At 36.8% G+C, this 17,801-nt stretch overlaps 1 protein-coding gene across 2 annotated transcripts in view; it reads right to left on the bottom strand.

Annotated features, from left to right (window-relative positions):
* Positions 1-17,801, bottom strand: part of CREB5 (cAMP responsive element binding protein 5) — a 1,721,100-nt gene that overhangs the window by 1,057,746 nt on the left and 645,553 nt on the right. For both annotated transcript variants that reach the window (XM_044066812.1, XM_044066813.1), the window contains exon 6: positions 11,738-11,910. In XM_044066812.1, the coding sequence (XP_043922747.1) occupies positions 11,738-11,910 (173 nt within the window). The remainder of the gene's footprint in view (positions 1-11,737; positions 11,911-17,801) is intronic.

Below are 17,801 nucleotides of genomic sequence, written 5' to 3'. Positions count from 1 at the left end.
TACAATTCAAGGCAGAAGTGAAGAAGTATATTTTACAAACTCCGTTTTAAGATATGGTGAGATGTACAGATATTACATGCTATATAAATATTAGTTTGATGAATGTTATACAACATAACCACACTGTTCATCACAATGGATGGATTTGGCCTTTGGTCGTTCACATTATTGGTTCTGGTCTATAATCAGTATGCCAGACACGCAGTATCAGTGTTACTGTTGAGTTTTGTGGCTTTTGCTTGCATGTACAATTTTTACTTGTGTGTGTAACATACCATGTAACACATGTAGCTTCTCAGTGATATCTCTGGATTTCAAATAGGCCTCTGAAGTTCTTTATAAAATTGAGAGGTGACAGAGGAAACAATGGTTACATACCAAAGACATAAACAATACATATCTAACTACTTTAATAGATTATAGTTTGTACTAGATAGTTGGTAAAAAAAACTGTCTCTGTCAGTCTAAACACCATGAGACATCAGTAGAGCCAAGTATATTAGCATAAAATGAAGTTGCATTATTTTTATATGCCTCTGATAGTATAATGAACTAATCGCAAAACATCAAAACATAAATTTAGTAATATTTAGAATGAAAGGATACAAAAATATGTTGTAGATGACCAGCTAAAGCTTATTTTATAACATTTATTCTTCCTCTTCCTGCAGTTACATTCTCAAGTGTACAGCTGACATTTTCAGAGGCAAACAATAACACATAACCGTGACTGTGACGTATTTCTAGATGCACCGATTTCAGAGCCCCATAACACTATATGTTACAGAATGTTGGGAAATCAAAGTGTCAACAGCACTTCTAACTCTTGTCTTCTTAGCTTCACAGCACATGAAGAGCCAGTACTAATACCAGTAAAATCCACGGTGTAGTCACTGCCAGAGCACTGTACCTAACAACGCTTTCATTTCACGAGATGTAGTATGACTCGCTACTTTAAAAGAATGCAAATCTTACACCACTCAGAATCAATATTAATATTCTCAGCAACAGCAACATTTGTCACAAATGCATCTTATCCCTCAAAAAATAGCTTTTGCTTGGATTTACAGTTAGGCATGTGGCTAGCAGCTCTATACAGTCCATATAAAATCATAATATTTGTATTTTTATCTCTGCTCCATTCTCCTACCTTTTCATGGAACTAGGAGTTTACCAGCTTCTTAGAAAATTGAACAAGCTCCACATGGGGCAAAATCCTCCTTTAGCCCCCCCATAACCTATGATATTCTTGCCTTCCTGTCTTTGGTGACACCGCTGGTATGTATACCTCAGCCTCAGATGTCCTGCTTCTCTACTAAACACTCTCATAAGAATGAACCTTAAATAGGTACAAATGTCTCCTTTACTTTTTGACTTTTAAATATTCTTTCTCCAGTCAGCACCTCCTGCTATAAGCCTTCACATATCAACATGCCATTGGATGTACTCTTACATGTAAGATAAGTTGTCACCCTTTAAAAACTCCTTCTGCCTTACTACAGTCAGTGCTCCAAGTTGCAAGAATTGTTTTCTAATGGGATACTATGCAAAGAATACATGTTTAATGCTACACATTGAAATACGAAAATTATGTCAGTCATTTTTGGCTGTTTCACTGTCACGTTTTATGACACAGAACATCTTAAATGAATTAATGCTTAAGAACAGTTACAGAAATAATAAAAAAAATGTCTTTAGTATTTCTTTGGTGGTCTAGTGATTTGATTATATTTGACTTAAAAATGTATAACAAAATAAGTATGTTCAGAACAATATACAGTCTCAACATAATAAAATGGTACAATAATCTATAAAAAAGCTGCAGCACAAGCTACTATTTCTAAAAAACAACCTGCAGCATTCTGAACACTTTCAGCATAAAGTATAACATTACATGCAAAGAAAAACATTAAACTTCAATTCATGGAAGTCTTAGTAGCAAGAACCTGAACAGATTTTTTTCTTCAGGACTGAATTGAAAATTTGGAAGGTTAATAACAAACGAATGAAATTCTCATTTGAGCAGACTTGATGCTGTCCACACTTTGAGGATACTAGTTGAAGCTTCAGTTGACAAAATCACAAATAAATTAGCAGACTGTGCAGTTACAAGTGATTCACAAAGTACAAGACTGTGTTGAACTTATATACTTAGTAGCTTATATGTTATTTCCCCTGTCTCCCCTGCTAATTTCTCTCATGTTAAAAACTGGACTGTAGTTCAGTAGACATATTAAAATTACTAAGAAAAGTATCACATGACATGTGACATGGATGTATTCTAAGTTATGGTATATGACATCATGTCTCCTGAGGAACTTTCATAAGGCCAACAGACAATATGGAAGAACAAAGCAAGTACTCTATATCAACACCAAAGGGAATCACAAAACTATTGGTTCTGCACATTAGAAATTACTCTTTTACTGTCAACATTTACATCCTGCATTCATTTACTGCATTACAGTTTAATAACAGATCTGCAAAAACGATGTTTCAACCCTCATTTACATAGAATTCTGGACGTTAGATGAAATGCATCTGACAGTTTGGAAATACTCTAAATTGTAATATTGAAAAAAATTCAAATAAATTACATGTGTCTGTCTTCATCTTGTTCTTTTCTATACTTATTAGCAAAGGAGCCAGATTTTAAAACACAGGCATAACCTCTTGCCTCCATGGCATATCGACAACTTCAGAAATAGCAAAACCAAGGGACTGCTTCACCACAGGATACCACCTGTTAGGATACATTAGGAGCACGTGCGATTATAGCACACTCAGGATGTGATGACATCATGAAAAAAAACACATCACGGAGAATACTTGTACAATTAAAGTACATAAAAATAGAAATACAATGGAATTTTATAAAGAAATGTGGTGATATCAGAAAATATTGTTGACAGCTATTGCTGTAAATAACTAGTCACAACTGGAAATTTTTTGTGTACACTGCAAAACACAAGAGAAACACATGAGAATGTTGCTTTACTATAGAATATTGCTATATTTAAAAGTGCACTGCAAGACAAAAATAAAAGATGAATACCTTAACTACCTGAATGATGAAGATATTGCTTGGCAAAACATTGCATGTCATTATATTTTTTCATTTATAAACTGAAATCAGAGTAGTAAATCACAAAAAATGAATATAAAGCAATGCCATAACAGTTAAAGTCCTTGCCATCCATTTTACAACTAGAATTATAATTTGTGGTTGTCAAACCACAGATTACATAAAATAAATATAATGATACAAGTAGAGTGATGGAAATCACATTGGTGGGAAAATGTAATTGTTAGAGAACAATAAATGGTGTCTGCAAGAAAGGGTGCCCTGATGTGCCAATTTTCTTTCTCTTCTACATCACACTGTTTCATCTTCAGGTGGCTATTCCTATGCAAATTGAATATTTAGTAAACATTTATGATGGGATGGGATAGAAAGGACAAATGTTCACAACATACCTAAGTGCACTGCTGAATATAGGGCTCGTGTGATACTTTACAAGCATTAGGACAAGTTACAGCCCCCATCTTCAAAACTAGAAAGCATATTTCATTGGGACATTATAGCCTGAACCAATCCTACAGTTTAATTCATGTAGATCTCTGTTTAACATTATATTTACCACATCACTCCCAAGTTATGTAAGTATAAGTTTATGGACAAAAAAAACTATTTTAGTTGCGTATGTTTTCAGAGTTAGTTATTTCACAGAACTTGACCATGCCTTTTCTTGTTCAGATAACATAATTCAGACAGTGAATGCGTTACACTGATTTATTTTTTTTTTCTTTGTTTAAATTTCTGGGTACTCCCCTGTCTCCACTACTGATTATTGGTCTTAATGTTCCTAAATGACTCATTTACACCTTGTTATGAGAGTGGTGATATCCTATCATATCCATTTTGACATGTGGGCTGGCCCTGTCCAGGTGGAGAAGTCCTTAACGATAATATATACAAACTGGTCACCAGTGTAACCACACAAACAAAAACAAAGAAAGTAATACACCATTTTCTACACTGAAAAATGTATTAAGCACTGTTCTATTATACAAGAACTTCTTCAGACCAAGTGTCTAAATTCAAGTAGTACTTGTTGAACTCCTTAAAAACACATGTAAGCAAAATGAATTAAGACATTAAAAATCAAAGGGAAGCCAAAAATATAAATACAATTTTATATTTAACCTGCCATTAATTCCTGGAGAAGCATACGATTTCAAAAATATTTGCCAGTGTAATTTCTTGATTTCTAAAATATTCTTTGCATCCTTGCCCCTTCTATTAGCTGGCTCATACTCCAAAATACTAAAAGATATTTATTGAAATTAACAGATATTTCACTGTGTTTGGCTAACGCACTGTGGCTGTCCTTCTTCCTTGTGGCCAACATATGTTCTTGAATACATTCACTTAATTTATGAATGTAGTAAAAAAAGCTACATATCTATGCTATAACTACAAATAAGGTAAATATCTGAATGTTGGTTCTATAGATTTTTTTTACATACAGACTTTAATATTTATCCACACAGTTATTATATGCACCATTTTAAGATGGTGGTATATATTGCCTTATGTACAAGCTGTTCTACTTTTAGTTAGGCAAGACCACTCATAAATTGAATGAAAGTCTTCTAGAACATGTGTTGACCATAATGAAGGATGATCACAATTCATACGTTAAACATAGTGAAGTCTATATGTTAATTTCAATAAATTTGTTTTTAGTGCTTTGGAGCATGTCCCTACTAAAATAAAGGATCTTGATGAAATAATATTTTAGATACCAATGAATTATGCTGGCAAATAGTTTTGAAATCTTATGTTCCTCCATGAATTAATGGCAGTGTAAATACCAAATGTTATTTAAAATTTTTTGCTTCCTGTTGATTTTTAATATCTTAATATTTCAATGTTTTAAATGTTTTACTATCATTATTGAGACTGTTTTATAATTAAGGTGTGATATGTCAATTTTAGTAATGCAACTTTTTAAGTAGTCTAAAATACACTGCTTGGTTTCAGACACTTGTTCTGAAGAAGACCATGTATAATAGAATGCAATTCATCAGTGACAGCTAATAGTGAAGATGAAGGTTGGGAATTAGGATGGAAGGTATGTATCACATATCCGTAGTTTGTGAGATATCTCCAAAATCACCAGAATAAATGCAATGATACATTTTGTAATAATCAGATATGTTTTACATTATTTGCACTTATTAATGAAAGTTTCAGTTTCCATGAATACGTTTAACCTGTCATTTTTTCTTTTAATGCTTTCATTATTTTAAGTCTTGTATTGAGTAACTTGGTACATGTTTTGATGCAACTAATAATACAGTCAGTAGGATTGTCATATTTGTGTTGTTGTCTGTTTTCAGTGTTATTTTGATTTTTATATAAGGTGGCAAGGCATGAAATTATTAATTGAGATGAGGGTAATTAGAATTATCACTATACTGTGCCAGAGTTTTAGTATTTGATAATCATCCTGGCTGTGTGTTTATACATAATTCTAAATCAAATTGCTTACTAAGTAGACTTGCACTCAGTGATATTTAGATAATCAGGAACTATTTTTAGTCATCTAATCTTTATTATCTTTTCCCTCTTATACTAAAAATATGAGTCATTTTAAACAAATTCCTGGTCCACATTTCTGTAGCATTATTTATTTATTTTAAACTACAGTATTGAGTTATTTATCAATAAATCCCTAAGACAAATTCCTGTAATGTCAGAAATGTGTAACTACCAATAACTTAAACTTTCTCTTAAAATCAGATAATATTACGCTAAGGTCTGACTGTAGAATGCCTCAAGTGAAGTTCTTAGAGACATAAATCATGTTGTGGCAATAGATTTTATTTAGAATTGGACAGCAGCTTACAGAGAATTCCAAAATGCAAATCTAAGATGGCAGACTTCTTGCTAGCTTATATACTTAAAAAAGTACAAATCAGCAGTTCTGGTAATATCTTTTAGAATATCCTACAAATAAAACTGACACTCTCTTAGCAGTCAGAAATGCTATACAATAATTCCTTCCTTTTGTTATTTAAATAACATCTTAAATTTTGACATTTCTAAAGGTGCCTCGTCACATGACAATTATCTTTCACAGTTCTGAGTACTTATATTCACTGCATCTAACAGTACTCTATTTATACAGAATTTGAAATTAAAAAAAATATTAGCCTTTCTGTTTCAAAATTCAGCCTTTACAAGCAAAACAGAGCTATATTTTCTTATCTTTGCTTGTTATAAGCAGTCATTACATGATGTGTGAAAAAAGTTTCACAGAATACAAGTATATTTTGTGTCCTATCTTGCTTAGATACCTTAAATAATTATACTTGAAGAAATCCATTCTGATATTTGTGCTTTGGCAGCAAATCCTTAACATATTACATTCCTTTACTTTATTCTTGAAATAAAATGGAAAGTGAGCCATCTTGTTCACCTCACGTACTAGATTCATAGACTTGGCTTAGTCAGACAGTATAACAATTGCCTGATACTCATGGGCAATGAAATAGTGTTTACCCTTTCACTATCTACATTAGAGATACAAACAGTTAACCAAAATGGAGGTCTCCTTCTCACAAATAAACACAGCCTGTGAATAACTCTCTTCCTACTGCATTCCACACCAAAACACAGTAAACTAACAAGTGTACACTGATGCTGTTAAAATTTTGCAACCAAAGCCTCCAAGACCCACAAAAAGCTAGAGATCAGAGTAAACCAAACACTTCAACACATATTAGAAGTAGCTCAGAAAAGGGTCATCAGTTAACTAATCACGCCAAAATCCATTGTCAGATACACTGACTCATCTCTCAATGAGTTTGGACAAAGGAATATTGACAGTGAGTTGCCTTTCAGGAGTCAAGATCTCCAATACATCAAGGACTCTGAAGTCCCTTAAGCCAAAGAAATATGATTATGACACAGCAGTCCATATCATTGTGAATGATATGGCACATAAAACCTTGAAGAATATTTAGACAGAGAGAGAGAGAGAGACAAAGATGATGGCGCATATTACACATGTAGGTAAAATGCTGGATTTTGACAGGAATACTTCTTTCTCCTTGAGTGACACCAAAGTGCAGAGAAAAAGATGACTGGCTTCAACAACTGGTTGCATAGCTGTTGTCATTCTGTGGTAATCTGGTACGTGTCAGCATGGGAGGAGATACTACTCGGTCACTCTTGTTTTGCAAGGGATGTCTTGCACCTCTCGTTCCAGGTCTTCAGTATGCCGGTTAAAGCCTTTGCTGTCACCACAGACAGAGACCATCTAATAGATCTCTCAACCCAGCAAATTAAAGATATAAATTACCAAATGACATTAAGGAGTCTCTTCTAAATGCATGAACTTGAGCATTTGAAGTGCTCACATGTGTGTTAGTATAGAGGCATGGTTTAAAAATACAGAAAGCGCTCCTCCATACCAGGATTTTGATCTAACATGCCTTTCAGCCTGATGATAACTGCAGCAGAGAAATCATATTTGACAAAGACCACATTACCTCTAAACAGATCCTTACAGCCTACTAAGAATGAACCGATGGAGATCCAAATCACACAAAAGAGGACCAACTATTGGATCATAGCATTTTAATTGACCTCCCTCTATGCTCACAGAAAGCCATGTTTGGTTACTAAATGCACTGAAAGAACTTCAAATTAATAGGAATTACATTATCCTAGGAGAATTTAACTAGCCAATGATAAACTGGGATACCTATATCTCAACTGTAGGTTATGTCCCCAGAACTAATTGATTTCATAAATAAAAACTCCATGTACCAAATTGTCAAGAAACCCACTAGAGGACAAAATGTTTTCTGACCTGGTCCTTACCAACATAACATTGGTATCAACTATCCTCCTGGTACTCCTCCTGGTCACAAACTGATAACCTTTTTCTTCAAAATCCTGAGTGAGATGCAAATATCATAAAGTCCATAGACTTCAGATAACCAAACATTGCAAGTCCATAACGAAGTGGCTGAATTTCATGCGTCAGCTGTGTTACCTAAGATAGTGACACAGCAAGTAGTAATGTAAACAAACTCTATGGTTACCTAGATAAATGCATTGGCTTGGCAGTCCTTACTAGATCCAAACAAAGTTGGTAGTTTAAAAGTAAGCCAGTGGTCCACATATAAAAATAAGAAATTAAATTCAAGAAAAAAGCTTTTATATATATATAACAAAACAAATAATCTTCATATCAAGTTTAACATTACAAAGCTACCTAAAGAACCAAAAAACACATCAGGAATACAAAAGCAACCCATAAAAATGGACTAGCATCAGAAGCTAAAGACAATTACAAATCTTTCTTTAACTACATTAGAAGACTAAGAAATGACACTCAACTTTGCTCAGACATTACCCTAAATGGCACTAACTACTTGGATCACATGTACTGAGCCAACATACTAGCAAACAAATTGAGTGCAAATTTCACCCCAAAATAACTAGAGACAGCTCACATATCCCATAGGATCTCAAATAAGCCATCATAACCACAGAGCATTTGCTAAAGTTACTCTCTGAAATTAAAACAATATAATCCATGGTGTGTGATAATGTACATGGATGCATATTAAACAGTATAAATTACACCCTAGTGGACTCACTAGTACAGCTATTCAGCTTGAGCTTAGCCACTAGCTTTGTCACTGAAGTATGGCACACAGCATTTGTGATGCCACTTCATAAAGGTGGACCCACAACTGACCCTGGAAACTACAGACCCATTAGCATGACTAGTTTCATCTGCAAAGCAAAGGAATGTATTATAATTTACTCAATTAATTATGATACCAAAAGTCTTACAACATTAAACCCTCAAAAGCTTCTTTTTGTTAAGGGTAGATCCTGTCTAATGGACCTGGTCAACGTGTTTCATAAAGTAACTCAAGCTGTGGACAGTTTACAGTGGACATGTTGTTCATACAATTTACCATGACTTAATTACGGCATCTGATATGATAGTACATGATAACATAATAAACAAGCTTAATGGGTGCCAAAGTGATGCATACACAGCTAGATGGATAGCAAATTAGTTGCGGGATAGAATCTATGTAGTGAGGATGTCAGGTGCGTCCTCAGCAAACATGAAGGTGACCAGTGATGTTACTCAGGGCTCTGTGTTAGGACCTGTACTGAGATAAAGCTTACATATCTCAAAATTACAAATAGGGATTTCTGGCTAATCAAGTTTGCAGTCATCTGCAAACTTGGTATCATCCTCAAGTCTCCCTCTGATACACAGAAACTCCAAATGGAACTCACACATCAACAACTGGCGCTCAAAAATGGGATAAAACTAAATGTTAAAACGTACAATATTACTGCATTTGGTTTTGGTAAACAAACACTTCAGCCACCTTACAGTATAAACAACATCCCACATCAGAATGAAATTGTGGTGAGAAAGCCTTTGGAATATGTTCAGATAGTCCCATTACCTTTGGCCATAATGTAACAGTGATTAGTAAATATTTTTACTTGGTGCAGCTGATTGCAAAAGGTATTTCATCTAAATCCAAGGAATTCTTTCCAGTCTATATCCTGCATTTTTTATCAAATACAATGGCCTTTTTGGAATGTACCTTACTAAGCATATCAAGCAACTAAAAAGATCACAGAGGTTTATAACTAAAAAGATCACAGCGTTAAAAGACAAGAGCTATCAGGAGTAGCTGGAAGCACTGTACTTTTATTCAGTGACTGAGAGACTCCTTAAAGCTAATCTGTGGCATACCTTTAGGGCCATTTGGGATCAGTAGTACATGACCTCTTATATCTCCACAAATCAAACAGTACCACTAACATTGCAATGTGTACTATGTGGGCATGACAACACGTAGGCTCAAAGATCGAGCCTATAACCATCTATATGACATACAAAAAATGAATACTAATAATGCTCTAGCTAGACATTGCCAAATATTTACATCACATTCATTTAAATTTAGAGTCTTACAGATACTTTATCCAAGTAGAAGGGAAGGTAATGCATGTGACACTTTAGAATTATACGAGTTAAAATGGATTTTACTGCTCAGAGCACACATAGAGCCAGGTCTAAATACAGCGATCAACATTAGACCAGCGCTATTGTAAATATAATTGTGTTTGAATTTAATATCAGGAATATATGAATAATTGATTATATAAATAGATAAAATTTATACAATATGCTAGCAACCACAATTTATTTACTTTAATGTTTTACTTGATATGGAAATATGATGTCAATCTAATTTAATTATTCTTTTTATCTACAATATAAAATTTTTTATATTTCATTTTATTCTATATTATTATATATTATATTTTATTGTATATTAGTTGATGACTTGATTTTTACTATGCATACTTTTTATACAGATATATTACATTTAGGCAATGATACCTTTTTGCATCATGGATTTTTTCTATATATATACTATTTCTTTTTAATACAAAAGTTCATGTGGTGTCCTTACATATAAATATCAAAGTATAGCACTTCATTTTGTGGTTTACAACAGAATTAATGCAACATAAGATTCTTGTTGTTGATTAATTTCTTTGTAAGAAAATGTTATAACATACTTTAATCCACCACGGAGACTATCCGAACGGATATAAGGTTAAAGGATGTTGAACTTCTTTAGCTTACACTTGCAGTTATCTGGTATATATTTATACTGAAAGTTGTTGTATAATTCTTTCAAAGAGTTTTCACCACAGGAAATGCTTTCCATATAAGGGCTTGATTCTAACTATTAGTGATAATCACTGATTCTTAATGGTTAATTGATAGAATTTTAATTAATTGGGTGCATAATTTACTATATAAAATGAACTCATGTCATTTAAAATTTGTAACCTGAAGAAGCGCATTGTTAGATTTTATCTTAATAAAATAATATTTGCTGCTATCGTGGAGGCTTTGGTGATTTGTTGAATAATAGTACCACTAACATTAGAACAAGGGATCTAAACTTGCTTCATCAAATAAACAAAACATTGAGGAGAGACAGATTTGTCATACAGCTCTTACCCTTCTCTGAAACAAACCTCCACTCCAAATTAAGCAATGTGACACACTTTCTTCCTTCAAGGAGTTAGACAACTGTTAATGACTGGTATGCTACTCCTTGAAGAGGGAGGTAAGGCCTAATGGTGGGTACTGGCAAGGCATTAATATTATTCTATAAAAGTTTAACAGCAAAATAAAAAAAAAAATGAATATGTCATTCACACAAGCCAACTTTTTTTTCGGCATAACCACTTTTAGTTGCTCTTATTATATCAAAGCTATATTTTCTTCAGGCAAATGACAATGATAGTAAATGGAAAAGAAGTAGATAAACTTTGCTGTGTTATAAGCTGCATTGTTTAAAACACTGTTGTCTCACTCAAGGGCGTGTGAGAGAGTGAAGCCTGCAAATGAAGTGAAATGCCAGTCTCCTTTTCTGCTATCAAAACAGGAATAATAATAATAAATGAAATAATGGTGGGCAAAGACTAACATCAATGCAGGACTCTGTCATATGACCAAAGAACAAAACATGCTCCATGGAAGAAATCTGAAGACATCAAGATGTTTCTTCACCATAGCAGTACAAATTAACATCCATAAAAAAAAAAAAACCTCTGTAGAATGAAAACACCAAGGAAACAGTGCTGACTTACCCTATTTGCCTGTTTGTAGACGGTGCCTGGGTTATGACTGAATTGGACTGGGGGGAAGGTACTGCTTGCTGGATCACCACATTGCTATCATGGTTTGGCATACGGCTATTCGGAAGTTGATGAGGGGCAGGCACTCCCATTTGTCCTGTCACAGAGTTATGCATTGGGATGTTCTATGATAAAAAATTAAATACATTAAGCAATCCCATACTATGTAGTTTAGTATAAGGCATTTTTGCTGAAAAGGCTCTGCAAGAACAAAGATACAAAGTGCTTTGGATTGAAATGCAATAATATTTGTCACTCCCCACTCAGCAATTTAATAACAATAGTTTATTTATGAAACCAATACTAGGAGGAAACATCTGCTGTAAATTTAACAATATGTTCTTTTGGGGAAAAAAACAGCAAAAAAAGCAGACTGGCACACAGTCACAATGTGCAGGTTAAAAATATTTAATCCAAACTTAAAACACCATATAAAAATAAAGAAAAATACATATAAAACACAGCTGCTTCATCAGACCATTGAGTAACTGCTACACAGAGCTGATTTAAACATGCAGTTAAGTTGTATAGCCTATCAGAATAATCCTGTGCAAACTCTTAGAACACAAATGAGCCTTTAAAGAGACACACTCATTAAGACCATGGCATGGCCTTTATCAGACTGCAAGGTGTGACATCCCCCCTCTAGGCCAGTAATCAAGAAGCTTTAATCCTCAACACTGACACTGGAGAGGAATGTTCACCTGGAACAAAAATAGATACACACAGTATTTCCAGATGCAGCTCTCTGCATCAAGCACAATTTCCCTTAAGAGCACACAGGGAATACACTCAGTCTGAGGTCTGGGTTTCTATCTCTCTCTCTCCAGGTCCCCAGTAAGACTCCCCACTGATAAACCTGTAGAGCTGAGTCCTCAACTGAGTGTCCAAGCCAAGTCCTCCACCACTTTCTCTGTGAACCAGAGCTCTGTGTCCCTGCTCCAAGCAGCTGACACACACACACACACACACACTCTCTCTGAAATTTGATTTTCACACACACACACACACACACACACACACACACGCACATGCACACGCACACACACACGCACACACACACGCACACACACACGCACACACACACTTGGGAAAGGTTAGCACATATTTACTAGCTATGCCCCCCTTCTGCCCAGACTATAAGGGAGTAACACTGCCACCAGACTCTCCAAAGCCAGCTACTCTAAGGCTCTTACAAGGGTACCCAGTTAATATTAATGCAAATGATAGTGTTTGATCAATGCAGTAAGGCTTTCAGGAGTGGCCACAGAGTCACCAGATAGATATCAGTACTCTCAAAGTTTAAAATATTCTCTAAAGGACCAGCCACAAAGAAAATTTTAAATATATTTAATAATGAATAATAAAAGTACATGAAAATACTAAACAATCTATTTACAATAAACACCAGTATTTCAATCACAGGAAATATTAAAATAAAACAGAAGAACAGATTCATACAGATACACAAAAACAGTTCTTAATTAATCTCACTATATTTTTCTGACTGATCTACAAAATGACTATTCCCTGGTCACTTACTAGACCAAGGCAAGGTGAAGTAGGTGAGGACGGTCTTCCTTGTTTCTCATATTTCAAAAAGAGAATGCTCTGAGACTTCAGTCTCATCTAGTATTAAAACATTATTTTTGTCCAGGATTACAGAATGACATCACATACATCTGGTCATCTGACTTCTGGGTCCCATACTACCCCTCTTTACTAGAAGCTGACAGAATTTACCATATATGTGTCAATAATACACACACACACATAGGGCTTTGCTAAGATCTGTTGCAACTTCTGGAAGTCATAAAATCATTTCAACACTTCCACCCTTCCAGGGTAGGTTCATAGTTTATAGGTTCATATGTAGGTACTACGTTATAGGCCCTAAAGTCTATATAAGCCTTGCTATAAAGATTTCCTGGCTTTTGCCACCCAAAAAATTATTTTTCTGTGCCCATGTCGAGCAGAGCCACAGAAGTGATACCCAGGGTGAATTTCCTATTTCCCATCCAATTGTCAAGATTTTTCTTAAAGAGGGCTAATGAGGTGCTCTGCTTGACATGAATCAGCAGTCTGTTCCAGAGTATGGGGAGTCTCTGGGATGAGAACTTATCACTCCAGCATGTTTTGTTTATTGTGGTGACAAGGTTTAGGTCCCTGGAGCATGTGCCTCAAAGGGATTGGGATTTCTTTAAGTGTAGCATGTCCAATAGCTCTGGGTTTGACATGGCTTTGTAGGTTAGGCAGAGATCACCTCTGAGTAGGTGATATACGACAGAGTAGAACTGAAGTTGTTTGAGATGGTCTGCATAGGGCATTTGTTTGAGGCCAGTGATCCTCTTTGTGAGGTATTTCTGTGGCCTTTCCAGTTGTTGTAAATGTCTTGTGGGGTACATACCAAATGGGGCATTGTACTCTATAATAGGTCTAATGATGGATGAGTAGAGAGGAACAATGACCTCCTTTTTTCTGGATGAGAAACCTTTTGTGACGAGGTGTGCCATGTAGAAGTATTTCCGGACTACTGTGGCGATGTGGTTATCAAAGGAGAGACTACTGTCCACCTGTGTCCCAAGGTCTCTTATCACACTTTTGGTGTTAAGTGGACTACTGCCTATGTTGTAGTTCACGGGTGCAGGGTTTTTCCCAAAGGGGATGACTATGCAATTTTTGCAGTTGAGCTTGAGGCCATGGCTTTGACACCAGGCATCTGTCTCAGTGAAGCCCTTTTGTAGAATGTTCACATCATTTGGGGATTCAATAATGGCTCCCAGTTTGCAGTCATCTGTGAACTTTGTTAGTCATAGACCCTCTGTGTTGGCCTGAACTTCAGAGAAGTAGATGCCAAACAGGAGTGGACCCAGAACTGAACCCTGTGGTACTCCACTGTCACTGGTCTGGAGTCGGATTTGGAGTCAGTTACTTTCAAGTTGTGGGTTCTGTTAGTGAGCCATTTGGCAACCATCTTGTGACATAGGGATTTATACCTAGTTTAGTGAGTTTATCTATAATTCCAGAGTGGGGGATGGTGTTGAATGCCTTGGCGAGATCTAGATAGGCTGTGAGAACCACCTTACCCTCATCCACAGCTCTGGTGACTGCTTCAAAGAAGTCAATCAGGTTTAGGAGACATGATCTCCCTTTCACAAACCCAACCCGGGTGGGGTCCAGAGTTTGAAGGTTACCTATGTCTTTGTTTATAGGTTCCATGATGATACGTTCAATGGCCTTGCAGATCAGGCTCATCAGGCTAATGGGGTGGAAGATCCTGTGGTCCGTGGTAGATCCCCATTGTGGAGTGGGATAACTGTAGCTGTGTGCCATTCAGCAGGCACAAAGCCGGAAGTGAGGCTTTGAATGAACATGGTACTTAGGTGGGGTGACAGTTAATTTTGTAGTTCATGCAAGACACAGCCAGGGATGTTGTCAGGTCCCATGGATGCTGCATTCTTGGCTTTGGAGAGTGAGGTTTTTACCTGTGTGGCCATGATTACCGGGACTTGGCATTCTTCCATTATTGAGATGGGCCCTTTAGGGGGTAAAGTTACCACTGAATCTATCTGACAGGATGTTGGCAATATCAGTTGGTTCTGTATATTTAGTGCCATTTTTGCTGTAACTCAGAGCAGATCTGAGTGTTGTCACTGAGATTCTTGACATAACTATAGAATGCCTTGTGGTTGTCTTTAGAATCTGTAGCAATTTTGTTTTCATAACTAGCTTTGGAGGATTTTATGAGGGATCTCAGCTTCTTACTGAGGCTGACAAGGGGGTTTTTCCAATCTTGGGATTTTACACATTTTTGCAACAGTTTCTTCCTTCTGTTGTAGAGTTTGTTTATGGCAGGGGACCACTAGATTGGCTTCCTTTTCTTGGAGGAGAACTTCTTGGTTCTATTTGGGATGGCACGGTCCATGCACTCGTGTATGTGTTCATACAGTGCATTGGTGTGTGATTCAGCAGTCGTACTTCTACTTCCCGTCTGCATGGGTGTTGTGATGTTTGCCACTTCTGTCTTGAGAAGCATGAAGTTGGCTTTGGAGAATTTTTTTATGGTGGTTACCTTAATGGGAGATGGAGGGGATGTTGATGTCTATGGCGATTAGCTTATGGTCGGACCTGACCAATGAGGAGCTGACCTCTGGTGTGGAGCATCGGTCACCCTTGTTGGTAATGACCAGATCTAGGATACTGGTGCCCCTGGTGGGGGTACGGATAAGCTGATCCAAGGCATTGGAATTTATGAATTCCAAAAATTGTTGAGCAAATGTGCTGGTACATTAGCAGTTTTCCCAGTTAATGGCAAGATAGTTGAAGTCACCCAGTATTAGGGTATTTGGTTGTACCTTAATATTTTCCAATATATCAAGAAAAGTGGAGTGGGGATCATGGGGCAAGGTGGGGGATCTGAGCAAGCTACAATATGGATTGCAGTCTTGCCTAGTGTTAGGTGCATCTGGAGAATCTCGGATGCATTATGCTGGGAAACTAGCCTGGAGGTGTGAATATCCTTGGTGAATATGGACACTCCTCCACATTTAGTGTTTCAGTCCAGGTTAGGTGGACGAAAAGTGTGGTATGAATTGTAGCCTGGTATTGCAGGGGTGCACTCTGGAGCCTTGAACTAGGTCTCTATCACTGCACGGATGTTGATGTTCTCCATTTTAAGGAGTGCCTTGACTGAGTGCATTTTGAGGTTTAGACTTCTAGTGTTCAGTAGCATTACCCTCAGATTTTGCTTGCTTGTACCTGTTACGGTTGTAATTTTGTCATTTGAACCCTCCTTAAAAAGGGCATTATAGGGGTGGCAAGAGCATTAGCCAGTATCTGGAATCCCAGGGGCAACAGGTGCAGGCCACCTCTGGCAAAGCATGGTGGTCTGTTAATCATGTCATTCCAGGCAGACAGATACTGGATTCTTTTAGAATGATGCCAGAAGCTTAGCCAATTGTTGAAGTCAATCATTTTGTCCTTGTACTGTGGTATTATTCTGGGCAATGGCAGGATGCTACTCAGGGCTAGGGTCATACTTGCCTGGGCTACAAGATCCGAGAGCTCCTCCATGTCTCTTTTCATGTAGTTCAGGGAGGTACATCTCAGGTCATTCACTCCAATATGGACAATGACAGAGTCATATTTCTACTTGTTGTGGAGTGACCTGAGTGCATGCATTATGTGGCAGATCCTGGCACCCGACAGGCAGCTGACTGTAATTTTCTCCTTGTTTAGCCTGGTGAGTGGGACATCAGTGTGCCTGACTATATAGTCGCCTGTAACTAGTATATTGGGTACGTTGTTTTTCCTTAGGGGCTGGGGTTGAGTGGCACACTGGTTTTGTGAGCTATGTGTCACTTGGGTTGTGCTGGGGGGGTGGTTGTTTGTGTTTCAGCTTGAGATCTCTGTTGCTTGGACAGATTTTTATTAAAAACCTCTGTGAATTTAAGTGTGTGTTTTGTGTTACTATGTGTGGGTTTTGGTGGTGTAGGCTTTGAAGGACTATGTGTTGTGCGTGGTGTGGGTGTTTACCTCCTCCTCTTGACTAACTAGTCCAGTCTTGGCTGGAGAGAGCTTGGCTTCCAGCTTGGCTATATAAGTGCATCTCTCACAGGTTGTAGTGTTGGGTGGCAGGAGAAGAGGGTTGGCTGTGTACATGAGGCAATAGCTACATTGCCCCAAGATGCCTAAATTCACCAGGTGGACAGGAGAAAATACCGGGAGCTGACCTTTACACATGCCTGGATAGGTGCTTATTATTTAAGTACTAGAACTGTTTTCCTCTTTACTTAGTAAGGAAAGTTGAGTGCTGTAGCAATTTGCAGAATATCTAGTGCTTACAACGAGTTCTAAGCAAGTGCTGAGCTCAAAGAATCAGGTTTGAGTGCTACAACTGGAAAACTGGCTAGTTCTACGGGAAAATTCAAAGAGCAGACTTTCTGGCACCAGTAATAATTTAACCCTAGCTAAGTGGCTCTGCGTGACGCTTATACCTGTGCAAACACAGGTTTTT

This window comes from Protopterus annectens, chromosome 3.part1 (genome assembly GCF_019279795.1).
Source record: "Protopterus annectens isolate FY-2018-M chromosome 3.part1, PAN1.0, whole genome shotgun sequence".
Lineage (NCBI taxonomy): Eukaryota > Metazoa > Chordata > Ceratodontiformes > Protopteridae > Protopterus > Protopterus annectens.
This window is presented reverse-complemented; position numbering and strand designations above follow the sequence as displayed.